Source organism: Thalia democratica, chromosome 4 (genome assembly GCF_965202585.1).
Source record: "Thalia democratica chromosome 4, ktThaDemo2.hap1.1, whole genome shotgun sequence".
Classification (NCBI taxonomy): Eukaryota; Metazoa; Chordata; class Thaliacea; order Salpida; family Salpidae; genus Thalia; species Thalia democratica.
In genome coordinates, this window is record NC_139168.1 from 60,022,666 (window position 1) to 60,038,144 (window position 15,479).

The 15,479-nt window shown below is 26.0% G+C and overlaps 2 protein-coding genes across 2 annotated transcripts; both read right to left on the reverse strand.

The window, feature by feature from the left end:
* Positions 1-592: 592 nt before the first annotated feature.
* Positions 593-7,902, reverse strand: LOC145834587 (F-box only protein 9-like). The gene is made up of 4 exons (XM_082942058.1): positions 7,583-7,902; positions 3,834-4,156; positions 3,147-3,294; positions 593-1,319 (listed from the first exon to the last, which is right to left on the reverse strand). The coding sequence occupies exons 1-4, from the start codon at positions 7,876-7,878 to the stop codon at positions 788-790; spliced, it is 1,299 nt and encodes a 432-aa protein (XP_082798184.1). The 5' UTR covers positions 7,879-7,902; the 3' UTR covers positions 593-787.
* A 243-nt stretch (positions 7,903-8,145) lies between these two features.
* On the reverse strand, positions 8,146-10,308 carry LOC145834765 (uncharacterized). The gene is made up of 2 exons (XM_082942276.1): positions 10,026-10,308; positions 8,146-9,530 (listed from the first exon to the last, which is right to left on the reverse strand). The coding sequence occupies exons 1-2, from the start codon at positions 10,254-10,256 to the stop codon at positions 9,357-9,359; spliced, it is 405 nt and encodes a 134-aa protein (XP_082798402.1). The 5' UTR covers positions 10,257-10,308; the 3' UTR covers positions 8,146-9,356.
* Between the last annotated feature and the right edge of the window lie 5,171 nt (positions 10,309-15,479).

Genomic DNA, 15,479 nt, shown 5'->3' on the forward strand with positions numbered 1-15,479 from the left:
TAATAATTAAATTTGTAATAAACTTACTTTGAAATCTTAATTACTATATTTTAGTTTTTGCGGCTAAGATAATAACTTCTAAATAAAGATTTTTTCTTTTATTCTACCAAGCAGTAAAAACAGTTTGCATGTTTAAAGCATAATATTTAAAAAAGGAGTAAATAAAAACTTGCATACACCAAAACTTTTAATTAAATCAACTTTAAAAACATCAAAAAGTACTAAATAAAAAAATCATAAAAATTACTTTCAAATTGTTTGTTAAAAAAAAAAAAAAAAAAATTATTTTAAACCTACAAACTTTAAATTTTTTAAGCTAACTATCATACTTGTAAAAATAAAATTTTATTATTCATAAAAAAGTCATGATAATTTGTCTTTCTATACAAAGGTAAACCAAAAAAAAACAGGTAGTTTGAATTAACAAACAACGAATTTTGGCAGTCATTTCAAACATATTTATGTATATAAAGCATATTTGTTAACATACTTCAAATTTATTGAGAACATTATTGAACCACTTAAAAAATATTTATACTTCAGTAGTTAATACAATAGTTAAAAGTGTATAACAAGCTTTTTGTGAGTCTAAAATGCAATTTCAGTATAAAGTATACATTAAATTATAAAAAAATCTTATTATTTGTAAATTTACCTTTTAAAATTCTATGAAAAAAAAAAAAATTTTCATTAAAACTTTATGAAAGACTAGAAAAAAATAAATACTAACTTGTTACTTCATTCAAACTATTCTAATTTTTTTAAATTGCACTGATGAAAACAAATTTCAAACTGCCCCCACAGAATGGCTGCAGTACGAGGCCACCTTGCGGAAGTAGAACGGCGGGTGCTGGTGGTGTAAATCTAATTTATCCTCAACGACGCGGGGATTCACCGGGTCAAAGGTCATCCTGACCACCGACTCGCGCCACTTCAGCTTCCCCGAACTCTTCTTGCGGTGGGAGGAGAATGCGAGCTCCAACTGGAACTCCGCCTCCGTCATCGTGTACTTCAGATCCGAGTCGTCGCGCCGCCTCCTCCCCCGACTCTGGTTGGGTTGTGACGTCACAATGACCGGTTTGTGGTTCTTCAGAAGCAGCTGGACGCAGGTTTCTTCCTCCTCCTCGAAAAACTCAGAGTTTTCCTTTCCCTCTCTGTGAGTGGCGCACGTTTTCTTTGTGACGTCATAGCGGCCGCAGCGGACCTGGTAGTTTGGCGATAAGAAGTTTGAAAGTGACGTCAGCTTCGGTACCACCATTTCCGGTTCCGAGTTAGTTGTGACGTAATAAACGCTTCCGTCGGTAAAAAACCGGATGTATCTGAAGAATGAACAAAACAATAGTTGGAATGTATTATTGTACATTATATAATTATATTATCTATTGATAACAAAAATGTTTTTTACATAGACTTGAATATTATTTTAAACAATTTTTCATCATTTAAAACGTTTTATAAAAAAAATATTTCCATGCTTTACTTAAACAAATTAACATAAAACAAACTACTGACTAAATAAATTAGAATACTAAAGAATATCATTCAGATTGTTTTATAGCTTTTTACCAAAATACGTAAACAGCTTTATTTTAAGAAATTAACTTAAATTCTAGAAAAGGGGTCGAAAGCAACCTTTTGGTAACAAGTCATTTTTACTATGAAAGGTCCTCATTGGAAATTTGTTAGAAAAAAGTTTTGCTGACCACAAATATTAGAAAAGTTATACTAAATTAACTTAAAATGTTAAATCCAAAGTTACAATGAAATAATGATTACATAACAACTACAGTTATCTAAGAATTTAATTAAAGGCACATTTTATATAGTAGTACAAATATTTTTATGTTTACTCGTTTATCAATATATATCTTTTAGCTAAAACACATGTATTGTTGCATGCCGGATATTTGATTTGGCCCGCGGGCCACAGTTTGCACCTGTTATGGAAGATAAATTTTAATACAAATTCCTTTAACATTTTACAAACTGATAGAAAATTTGTTTTAGTGGTTATAAATTAGAAACAAAAACAGAAACTAAAAGGAAAACTTATTTGTTCTTAATTTATGATTGACACTCATGAAGGCACAAATAAACAAAACTTGGCTGAGTTAAATGTAAAGCTAAAACTAATTATAAAACTACTGTAAAATTCCAAAGAGTAAGATTGATGGTATGTGACTGTTTCTACTAGAAAACTTAAATTCATACAGTCAAAATCATATAAGTTTACTTACGTTATAATTGATCTACAATAAAACTAAACATAAATAAAATGAAAACAATCCTTATAAAGTATCACGAAAATAAAGAAAAAGTATAGTCAAAATTTTTTTGCTTACATAAAACAGGTTTCCTTAACAAAAAACAAATGGCTTATAATTTAATTTATAAGGATTGTTTCTATTTTATATATGTTTAGTTTTACTATAGATCAATTATAAGTAAGTAAACTTATACGATTTTAACTGTTACTAATTGCTTTTGTCTTTTATTTATCTCTTGATTACTTTATAATTACTTGGTTACTATATAAATTTGTAAAATCTTAAAACATGTTAGCTTTGTACTCTGATGATGAGAACTGATCGAAATATATTTGGTGTTATTGAAATTGTGTGTCTTGTGTAACTTATTGTATAAATGCTAGATTATCTAAAATATGTTGACGTAAACTATTTTTTTTAATTTATATTTTGTCTAACACAAGTTTTGAGAGAAACTTACTAGCTTAGTTTATATCACCCCTTCTAGTTTAAGTTTAAAACTATAACTTTATATACACAACCTTAAAAACCAAATTAATCAAAAGTTATAACATCATTCAAATGATAAGTTTGACTTAATGCTCTTTAAATTTAATTAGATTTAAGAAAGTTTTTTCTAAATGAACAGGCTCGAATTAGCCTGACCAGGTTTTGTGAGACTATTAAATAAGATGACAGTGCGCATTCTTCACACTAAAGCCATTAGTTTTTAGAAGACATAAATATTATAAAACTTAACTTTTCGAAATGTTGAATACAAAGTCACCATATACTTACAATTCAATTTTGACTTCTTTAGTTTTTTGTTTGCTTAATTGATTAAAAAACAATAAAAAACATGTTTTTATACATAAAAACCTAAACAACTAATGTGGAAACCTGTAATAAACAACGCATTGGAAAGGCGAGTAGTAGGGAGACATGACGGTGGGATCTCCCTCCCTGAAGTAGGACACCTTGCTCATGTAGCATCCATCTGTTCGGGGGTACGGTTCGTGCTTCAACATTTTCAAATACGAATCGTTATCTGAAAGTTGACATAGTTTTCCAGCATTTTTAATTGAGTTTCAGTTTATATTTTCAGTCCCCACAAAACAAGTTTTAAAAAAAATACATATTTAAAAACGTTGAAGGCAGTAATTATTGACATAGCAAAGCATTTTTATCAACAAATTTAAGTAATTTTGCTTTTTAACTTTGGAATAACCATTATGAAACATTAAGATTTTCCTTTTTTATCTTAAAACACTTAGATTGAAGTTAAACACGAAAATAAAATTATGTTATAATATTATAAAGAAAATTTTAATGCAAAACTTATTAAAATCATAACTAATTAACTTCAACTACGTCATTTTGTATTGAGCTCTGCTACCAGTTTATGAAATGGCATTTATTCAAGTATACTAGTATAACAACTATTGAACTTAGACCAAAATTTATTACATTAAAAATAAATCTTAAAATCTTATGAATAGGATCCGAAAAAATTGATTGGAAACTAGTTCAAGCATCTAATTCATGCAAAATAACAATTATTAGTAATAAACCAAGACTATCACCAACTTCCTCGGAGCAACTTTGCAGGCGTTTTGAACGCTTGACCGCACATGAGCTTGCACAGGGTAACGTCATTCGCGATGACGTACAACCTGCGGCAGGTTCTTGCCAGGTTGCAGTAGGAGTTGAGGTCGAGGTGCTTGGAGACGACGTGGCGGAAGATGATGAGGAGAACCTCCGTGGGCAGGTTGACCAGGTTGGAGCGATCTGATTGGACGATGGAGAAGTTGGAAAGTTGGTCCACGAGGTCTTCTTCGTATACGGGAATTTCCCCAATATCAGATTGGCTCGTGCTCGGCTGAATTTCCTTCATCGTGTTGTCGTATGACCTAATAAAATTATTTGTTTTTTTTTTATTGACCGTAAATTCAAAAACATCACTTCACCAAAAATAAATAATAAACTTCTTTAATTTCAGTAGAAGTTTTTTAAAATTTTATAAGTTTGACCGTATGTTTTAATTAAGTTATCATTCTTTCTTAACATTCCAAGTAAATACTCTGCTAAATCGATTGAGTACTTACAAATTGTAATTTTTATTTGAACAGCTATAACTGTTTAATTTTATTTTATTAATATACTTTACACCTTGTTTTTTTAATAAAAAGAACAAAAGGATTTTAGAAACATTTTACTTTTATAGATTTTTTTTGATTAAGAAAAAAAAATACTTCAAAAACCTTAAAATTTAACAGAAATTAAGGTAAAATTCTAAAAGGATTATTACAAAGCTGTTAATTTATGTTAACAATTTTAAATACAAAATGAATTTTATGAGTCAAATCATTGATCTGCATTTAAAGTTACAACATTCATAAAAAAGCTTAAATATCAAAATAACATTGTTTCAAAACTTGATTTATTTTTTTCTATAACTAATTTAGTTTTTTGATTAGTTTATGTACACTTAGTAAGAGTTAATACTGAGAACTAAATAATAAATATTAAATATTTAATAAAAAAATAAGCGTTTCTTTAGATACAGTTTATCGATATAATTAATAGAAATTTAAATACTTAACTTTTATATAAATGTTGTTATATATATTTAAATTTAAACTTTAAGAACATTACATGATTAAAATTAAACGAAAATCTTGACATCTTCAAAAATTAACAAAAAGTATTTTTTAGTTGAAAATTAGATTTATAACTAGATAAAATTTTTTGTTAACCTACATATAAAAATAATACTAAAATTAAACTAACTCTGTCATATTACAAATTCATATTAAAATAAAACATCGTTTATACCTTTTTAAGGCGACTTAATCATAGTTACTACGTCACGGCTACTTTATATTTATTTAACTTATTAAGTTACATGCGGATAAAATAATTAAAAATATACATATTAGCAAATTCTGTCTCATATTAGTATAATCTATAATATTTAGAGTCAAAAAAACTTATATTTTAAATCAAGTCTAAGTAAGTAGTTTTTAAAACACATAGAATAGGTTTATTAAAGAAATAATTTGACTGGAAGTAGTCGAAATCTAAAATAAAAACAAAACTTTTCAAAAGAATAGTGATTTTGGATAAAGTTTCGTTAATTTTTTTTTTTGTAAGAAAATTGTTATTTAAAACTAGTCGTTTGTTTTAGTTAGCTTATATATATAAAATTCCTAGAGTAGACTTGACAGTCTTTACCAGGGTTAATAAAAAATAGATTATTACCGTTATACTGTATTTAGTTTGTACATAACTAGTATACAGTGAACTGGCAAGCGGACATTGGCCATTTAAAACACTAAAAATTAAACCAAGAATTTTATTTGGATTTTAAGAGCTGGGTTTCTCCTTTAAAACACTGGTCCTAGATCTATACAAATTTTTGCTGTTTTCAAGTTTAAAAATAACTCGAAAAATCCTAAATTTTATGTCAAAATAAAGGCCTACAGCAACTGCTATAGACCATCTTAAAAGCTTTTATACAATAAATTTTTTTAGATTTTATGACTTTTTAATTTAGTGTTAATTATAAAAGGCCAAAATATTTTGAATATTTGAAAACAAAATCTATTTTAAGAATAATAATTTTAAAGAATAAAAAGCTATTTATTTCTCATTATTTAAAAAGTGCTATTCTTTCTTAAAATTCATTGGTGTTTTTAGGACAAAATAGAAAAATTTTAAGAGTTAAATATCTCAAAACACTCATCGCAGACACTTCTCTTTTCTTTTGATAAACATGACAAGGAATCTAGATGCAAAATTACAGAATATTCTATCGACGGGTGTACATCTATTTTTTAGGTATTTACAAGCAATATTTTGATGCCTTTTTTTTAAATTATTAACTTTTTTGAATTATTTTTTTTTGTTTTTAAATAACTTGATTTAAATTTTGATAAACATTATATCATATTTAACAAGTTGTCTAGCAAATGAAAAAGATAAATATTATATAAAAAATCGAGTTTTATGAATATTAAAGTTTACAGTACAAACAAATTAAATTTACAACTACCAATCAACAATACAGCAAACAAAAATCAGACATAATTAATACGAAATGTTAATATATCATCATATAAAGCTTTTAATCGCCATGAAGTTGAACTAGTACTAAAACTTGTTGTACTATGTACAACACTAGTTCAAATACTACTTTGCTTTTATAATAATTTTATATAAGTTAAAACTATTATTTACAATACTAACTTTTAGATCGAAAAATATTTAATTAACAGAATTATTCTATAAATTTCTACAACCATATGAACAACAATTAAAAGCAATGGCCTATAAAATATAATCCCACTCGAAAAAAAAAAAACAGGTTACAAAACAAGGTAAAAATTGTTAATCAAAATGTTTACTATATATAATCTTAAATACTGAAATTAATTTAATGCTTCAATAAAAACCATCGACACTACTAGCTGGTGTCACATTTGTTTATATTTTAAATATAGTACACCCACTTTTCACTAAAACTAAGCTTTAATCAAAATTTCTATACAAAAATAAAACACAGGGAAATTAATTGTCTTTTAAACATACACAGCGTTGCTTAATGGCATAAATACATTATAAACTAATTAAAAATTATATGTAACAAATTCTCGTAAAAATGATACAATTTGTGGTTTATCTTTTGTAGAGTCATGAACAAGTTTAAATTTAATAACTACGTTTTTTAAGTTTAAAAAAAATAATTTAAAACTTTACACAGCTTCACGATGTTTCAAGTTTTATATTACAGAAAAAAATTAAGAAACTAAAAAACTTTCAATAAACAGAAACTAAGTACTCTAAAATTTACAAAATAGATAACAAAAGTAAAGCAACAGATTTAAATAAGTGACTGCTAGTATACTACTTAATAATTTAGGCTTAATACCAATATTTAAACAACTACTTAAAAATAAACTGCTACTTTGACTTATTTAAAATTAAAAAGTATAACTTTTACATAGCTTTTCTGAATATCTTAAACATTTTTCAGTTGTTGGTTATACTAAATTTATAACATCACGATGAGTATAACAGGATGCATATGTGAAGTCTAATCCTAACAACAGGCCAAAATTTTTGAAGAATGTTTTAGCAGGCATTTTTTTTTAACCTATGTTTAAAAAAAACTTTTAGCCTTTCGTTCCCTGAACTAAAGCTATGTACTAAATACTTAATAATAAATCTTAGACTAAACTTAAACTTAACTTAGTATTAAGTTTTAAGCTATTCAAAATTATTAACAACAGAGACAAAGCTATAATTTTAAAAAGTTATTTCCCGACTACACTTACCTGATTCTAGCTTCAACGTTTTCGTCGCACTTAAGAGCTCTTCTGTAGCACGACACAGCCTTGTCCATTTTCCCTGCTTTTTCGTGTTTAATCCCTGTCAGATAGAACTTGTCAGCTTCTATCTGTTTGCAGCTCATTTTAGAGGCACCAGTAAGTGATGTGGTTCCAGACCTGGTCGCCTTTTTCTGCTTCATTTCACTCAGCCAGTTTTGTCTGAAGATTTCGAGGTCGTTGGTGTGATCGTCATCTATTATGTAGTCTTCTATGCTGATTTGCTTGTGCCGAGGTGAGGTCATTTTATTTTTTGTCACTTATGTTTAAATTTCTAAAAAAATGAAGCTTTTAACTTTTTTAGAATTAAAAAAGACTAAACAAATAAGTAAGATGAAAAAGAATAAAACATTTTTCGAACTAAATTCAACATTGAAAAAAATTAGAATCCAGAGTTTTTAACCACTAGTTACAACATAAATAGTTTTATTTTAATTAGGAAATATAAATTCATACTGTGAAAAATTACAATTAATAGGTTTTAAGCTGTAAAATAGATTTACACATTGGAAAAAATGTGATTGGTAAACACAATTTTAAAGTTAAACATGGTCGTCACAAATAATCATAAAAGTTAATGACCATGAATTAAAAAAATTACACAAAAAATTTATGTAATGTTCAGCAAATGAATTAGATTATCTTGCAAGAAAAAAAATTCCAAAAAATAAAATTTACTATCTCTAAATTATAAACTGATAATTAATTTATAATAAAAAACAATTTGATGGTTTTAATTGACCATGAAAAACAATAATTTCTTGCCATTATTTACTGGTTTTTAGTAGCAACAGAGGGTAAGCATTTTCAAGACGAATAAAAAATAAGCCTGTGTGACCAAATAACTAAAGAGTCAGCTTAGGTTTATTTACAAACAATTTGAAAAACTCTGCACTTGGAAAAACTTTTTTTAGAAGCTTGTATATTTTTATTTTCTATTTGAAAATAACAAATACTTTTACTTTAAACACATGATTATACCATATATCTACAAAAATATAAATACATGGCTTAGTAGAAGCGTAAAAACCTTTGAAACTTAAATGATTAAAAAGTTTTAAAAGTATATATGCACTATTAGAAGTAAGTATACATTTTCAAGAACTAATCGTAATTAGTTTCAAGAATAATATTTAAAAAACTCTAATCATTAAGTAAACAAATATTATGCTTTTGTTTATGATATCACCATAAATTTTAACTTTTGCAACCGAATAAAAACTAAAAATGTTATAATATAAAAATAAAGCCACAGGTGGGAAAACTTTCCCTAATAAGAAAACCAAAACCATAAGTTTGAGATAAAATAACAGTGGAAAACAAATAAGAAAAAAAATCTAATTCTCATTTTGGTTTTAACATAAAATAGCCTGAGTTTAATTTTTTTAAATAGCCTGAGTTTCCCAAAAAATAAAAATTTCCAGTTTTGCCTGAGTAAGTGGCTAAAAAGCTAAACATTCTTAATTAAACTTAAAAAACACGTTTGTTAGCTTATTTATTCAAAATGTACCTCCTATACTACTGCCTTAGTTATGGTAAAAATATATAAGATAATATACATGATAATTTTTACAGCTTTGTAGAAAATAGCTATAAGTTATTGATCCTTGAAAACAACTAAGCAAAACAATTGGGAGCAGTTTAGAATGTCCAAGAAAGACTAACATATATAAGTTATTTACTATAAACAACACAACTAAAAAAAAGTTTTATACAATCTTTGTCACTCATTCAAGTTTGTCATTGAAGTAAGCTTCCTGCTGAGCTGGTCAAACTTTTCTGACAACTTTTTCTTTTCTTCTGCCTTCCTCTCCTCTTCATTCAGTGTAGAATTCGGAGGTTGGGGTAGAAGTGAGGCCACTGATGAGTGAGCCATTTCATACTGAAGGTGACAAACCTACAAAATACATAGCTGTAAAATTCTAATATTTAACTTGTAAAACTATAACTTGAGAGCTACATTAGTTAAGTTTTTTATAGTATGCATAAGTTAAAGACAAAACTGCATAAAAAATATTTAAAGGAGAAATGTTTAATAAAATAATTTTATATAATATTTAAGAAATTTAAACTATTGAAGAGAAAATAGGACTTATAAGAGATTACAATTTAAAACTATGTAATCTTGTTAACTTAACATAATTCAGCACAAATGAAACTTTACAACAAAAATGCAGCAAGTAAAAGAAACTATTAAAAAATTAAAAAACAGTTAGCTTTTTCATAAAACTTTAAGATTAAGATATGCTAAACTTCTTGTTCTTTTATTAATACTTGCGTATTTTAATATTATTTTATAAAACAACACATAAAATAATTAAATAAAAATGATAAAATCTAAATACTTTCAAAGAAATGTCTGCTAAATTGATTTCACAAACAAGGAAAAAACCTCAAGTAATTGTTCAAACTGATTTCCATGGGAATCTTTCTTGTTATCACCCCACCACTCTGCTTGGTTACCACGAAATGATGTCATCAAATCTAGTAGCTCCTCTTTCATTTGATTAATGCTATGTGAAGGTTGGTTTGTGACATCACAACTTTCTTCTTCTTGCAAAGTTTGTGACTCAATAGCTGAAGCTGAGGGTGCTTTGTTTGTACTGCTCTTTTTCAAAAACATTTTTAGAAAAGTAACTCTGATCTTTTGAATACAATACTAATTATTTTTAACTAATAAAACCTATACAAATTACTCATTGTAGAACTACAGAAAAGAGTACTATTAAAAACTTATAACTTAAATAACTATATAAAATATGACAATTTATAAAGTATAATTTCCTGAACTGCTACTCTGAATTCCTGAATATAAGCAAAATTATGCTTATGTTTAATAAATGAAAAGCAAGTAAATTTATAAGTTATTTTGGTTGCACTTTAAATTGTTAGTATCTATAATTTATTTTTTAGCTTAATAAACAGTTTGTAGCATTAATAACCAAACAGTAAGAAATTTAGCCTTGGGACTTAACAATACCTTAAAAAGGATTCTATTAAGTTGATAATACAAAATTTAAAAAAAAATTATACTTATATTTATACGTCCTAAAGGTTATAGAGCTACTACCAGACTTACTTTTATGGCTACAGAAATACATAACTTGACACATATAGTATGTTTTTGTGTATTGGGGTTAATAATAAAAACAGTCTATGAAATTAAAATTTTTTAAAGTACTTAAAAAACATTAGGTTCATTGAAAAACTTTTGGTAAGTAACTTATGATTATTATTAAAGCCCATCCCAAAAAATTAAATGGTATAATTTGATGACTGTGATTAAAAGCTAAAATTCAAATATTTTTTATATTATACTAAAAGATACACATGCTTAAAGTAATTGCTTTTTAGCACTTTTTTCAATTAATTTAGTTTTATTAATAGTATCTAAACTTGTTAGTAGACTCCAAATAATGTAATAATAAAAACTTTTTATTTTTGCTTGATTAAGGCCATAGGGGGGTAGAAGCCATTTTTTGACCAAAAATAACATATAGACTTATATTATAGTAAATTTCATAATCTTTTAGATGCTTTTTTTAGATTTTAAAAATATTAAGTAACTTTTTTTTTATGACCGGTTATATAAAGGGTTTTCTTTATAAAGGGTATATAAAGGGTAACTTTAAAGCCGTTTTTCTCGAGTTTTTAAAAACGGGCTTTAAAATCTATCTTCTCCTTCATTTTTCAAGCAATCTTCTTCAAATTTTCAGGAAATGTTCCTTACATTATAAGAAAAAAACGGTATTTGTGATTTTTAATAATTTTAAAAAATAAAAATTTTATGACAAAAAAAAAAAAAAAAGTGATTTTTTATCAAAAAAAATTTTTTTTTTCAAAAAAAAGGTATTTTTACTTAAAATTTTTTAAAGTTACAAATAACGTTTTTTTTGTTATTGTATAAAGAATACACTGTGAAAGTTTGAAGAAGATTGCTTAAAAAATGAAGGAGGAGATAGATTTTGAATGCATTAGTCTTTTTTTGCCGTTTTAGTTTTTCCTTCCCCATAAGGAAGCTGTTATGCGGCCCGACTTTGGCTGGTCATATCTCAAAAACTAATTCGAATTTTTAAAAACGGTAAAAAGCAACTTGAAGCTTAGTAAAAACTCTATAAAATAAGATCAACTTGTAAAAAACATGGCCTACCCCCCCCCCCCTATGGCCTTAAATTAAAGCAGATTCCTGCACACTTTTAGCTCAAATTTTAAATAAGACTATTTATAAAATAATTATGTCATTTAAATGTTTGTGTTTATCTATCATTACATCACTATAATGATAATTTAACCTCCTTTTAATATTGTAACTTAGAAATTAATGTTTTTTTTCATATATGTGTCGACCATTTAGTTTTGACTTTGCAACGTTCATTTCAGCTAGTTTTAATTCCCCTAGGCAACAAAATACTTTTGATGGTATAGATTTATCTTTTAAAAAGAAATAGCATTTAGTTTTTAGATAAAATGACAATTTTCAGGAAAACTTAAAATGCACAACAGTAATGTAGTGTAATACACACATCTATATTTATATAACAAATATTTAGACAATGTTTTGTTTTATTTAACGTTGGTTTAAAGTGCTCTGTACTTTATAGTTAAAGTATAACAATTGGAAATACATTTTAAAAAAGATACTATAATTTTAAAACATTGTTATTAAATGAGAAAAACATTCCTTTCGAGATTTTCATATTAAGACACTTTTGCACAGATTGAAACTTTTATTCAATTTTATTGTTTTTATTTTGTTATTTTTTTTATCACTATTAACCCTAACCGTTTACCCTTGGTTGGTACCTTTGTTTTTCTTATTGATATATATTTTTTTTTACTATGACTGTTACCCCTAATTCTTATTTAGTAAGTTTTATATTTTTGTACTATTATTTTAGTTTTTTATTTATTTTTCTTTTACTTTCACTGTTATCCCTTACTCTTACCCTTGGTCGATATTTAATTTTTCTTATTAATATCTTGAGATTATTTATTTTTCTACTATCACTATTATCCCTATCCCTTACCCAGTATTTTTTTATTAACCTTATTTTTTATTAATTTTACTTTTATTTATTTTGTCCACAATTGATCTTTTATGCAAAAATGTCTTCGTATGCATATTTGTTCAAATTCAAGTTATGCACGCTGGAAAAAAAATCAACAAATCTAAAATGCAAAATTAAATAACAAAAAGACAAAACATATGTGTACACTACCAAAAGTTGTTGAAAAATTAACTTAATACAGCCAGCCTTAAAGTTCATCATACAAAAAGTTATTAGAAACAGTTTTTTTAAATATTATATTATATTATTTTTTTTATAAAACTTTTAACAACTTTAGGTTATGTTTAAACTTGGTTAATAAATTAAGAAACTAGTGCTTTGTTTATTTTTATAAATGTTACCTTCAAATTTAATTTAATTGCAGACATAGTCTGACAAAGCAAAGATTTAAAGCACAAACTTCCAGTTGGAGATACATGTAATATATTTTCTTTGTTTATGCAACAAATATACAAACAATTTATGCTGTAAATACATAAGTATTGGTTAAGATACATAAGTTTTTTGTCCTTAAGAGGAGTACTAATACTTTTTAATTGAATTTTTTAAGGTCAAAAAGATAAGATTTATTTTAAGAAAAATTCTGTTATTAGAACTTATTTTCACTTTTTTTTTGTGTATAGGTTTCAAAATTTTATTCATATTAATATAGTTACTATAACAAATAAGTGGTTTATTGAACAAAAACTGCTCAAAATTTTTTGGTTCAAGGATCTGGATACGCAAAAAGACCTCTTGGTTATCAAGTTGCATACCCAACTTAATCAAAATTATAATGAGCTACAAAAAAGAAATTAAACTTTACAGCATTCACCTTATAATATTTCTGTATTCACCAAATAAACTGTTATGCACAAGACTTTTTCTTGATTTATTGATTTTGAAAATATCTTTAAGAGTTAGAGAACCACTGAATTAATTACAGTTAAAAATCATCTTTCACATACTTTTGATGGAAGTTTATTAGTTGATATTGTTGTATGTTCTTCATCATATATTTTACATTTACTTTTAAAAATTAAACTTTGCTTTTAAAAAGTAATGGATAACACTTAATAAAGTTTATAGTATCTATAATTACACAAAAAAAAGCATTTGATACAAACAATGTTAAACTAAGTACAGAAGCAGTTTAGTATACTATCATAATAAGATAAAATTCACAACCCTTCTGAATGTTTAAAATTCTTAATCTTACTTTCAATAAGTAAAAAATTTCAAATCAGCATTAAAACTACTGCAACCTGTTAAAGACTATTTTTAAAAGGAATCAAAAACTAGTTTTTGTTCATGTTTAAACTTTGAATTCCTGATCAAATTAAAATATTTAAAACTGATGAGCAAATTAACAAAATTCAGTACTACATTTATTATCAAAAATATCAATGCTTTTGATAGGACCCCTACACAATCAGACCACAATTCATATGATAATTTTCATATATTTTTTTATTAAATTTTTTAATATTAAGGTTGTGTATTTGAAAGTAAAATAATTAGACTTCTAAACTTAAAGAAACAAATAAAGATCATGTATAACAGTTTATTTGGTGAATACAGTAATATTATAGGGTGAATGCTGTAAAGTTTTTTTTTTTGTAGCTCATTATAATTTTGATTAAGTTGGGTATGCAACTTGATAACCAAGAGGTCTTTTTGCGTATCCAGATCCTTGAAGCAAAAAATTTTGAGCAGTTTTTGTTCATTAAACCACTTATTTGTTATAGTAACTATATTAATAAGAATAAAATAAAGATCATGTACAAGAAAGAAAGAAAGAAAGAAAAAAGTGAACGCTCACAACTATGGTCAATGGATTAGTGTGGAGAAAGACCTTTCTGTCATCGAGCCTCACACCATATATGTATAAATAACTTTGATAAGTTTTATTTAAAACTCTGATAAAATCAAATTTTTAGTTAAATACGATTTTTTTTTAACTTAACTAATTAAAGAAATTAATTCTCAAAGGAAAAAAAATGGTATGCACTCTTTTTTAAACCCATTACTACCAATATTAACCATGAAAATCATAGTCTACCATGGGCACCACACCGTCTCCTCCCAAAGATTTCAATTTTTATGATCATGTACGTTCACATTTTTCTTGTTGCCCTCTCTACAAGAGCAACCCTGAAAAATGCAATAAAAAGGTCAATAGTAGAACAAAAAGGGAGAAGTTGTGAAAATGCTATAACTAACATAATTTCTTTTTCTAAAACTATTTTGCTCTTACATGACCAACAATGGATTCACACAAGTACAGGAAAAAACAAAAAATAGTCTAGTTTTAGTTTAAAAATAAGATCAAGGGTGTTCCAGTTTTATTTAAGATTTTTCTTAAACTTAGATTATCCAGAGAAATATATAAAAAACAAGAAAAGTGGTAAACATTTTATTACCCTTTAGCCATTTAATAGTTACATAAGTTCATTGCAAATTACTATAATTTTTAGTTATGTTTCAGGGTAATAACCATTTTACTAGCACACTAGTAGTTTTTATCTATTGCTGCAAATGTTAGTTAAGAAAAGAGGGCAATGATAAGATCTTCTTATAAAAATTGTGCGTTTACAGGATAACAATACAATAATAAATAAACAAAAAATTGAAAAATTAGAAAAAGAATGCTAAAACAAATTGGTCTAATGACCTAGTGTACAAAAGTACCTTTCAGTTATCGAGTTATACACACCACATGCTTAAATTAACTATCTTGACTCATGAGCTAAGAAAACTTAATAAAATTTAAAAAAATAATAACATCATAAATAGTA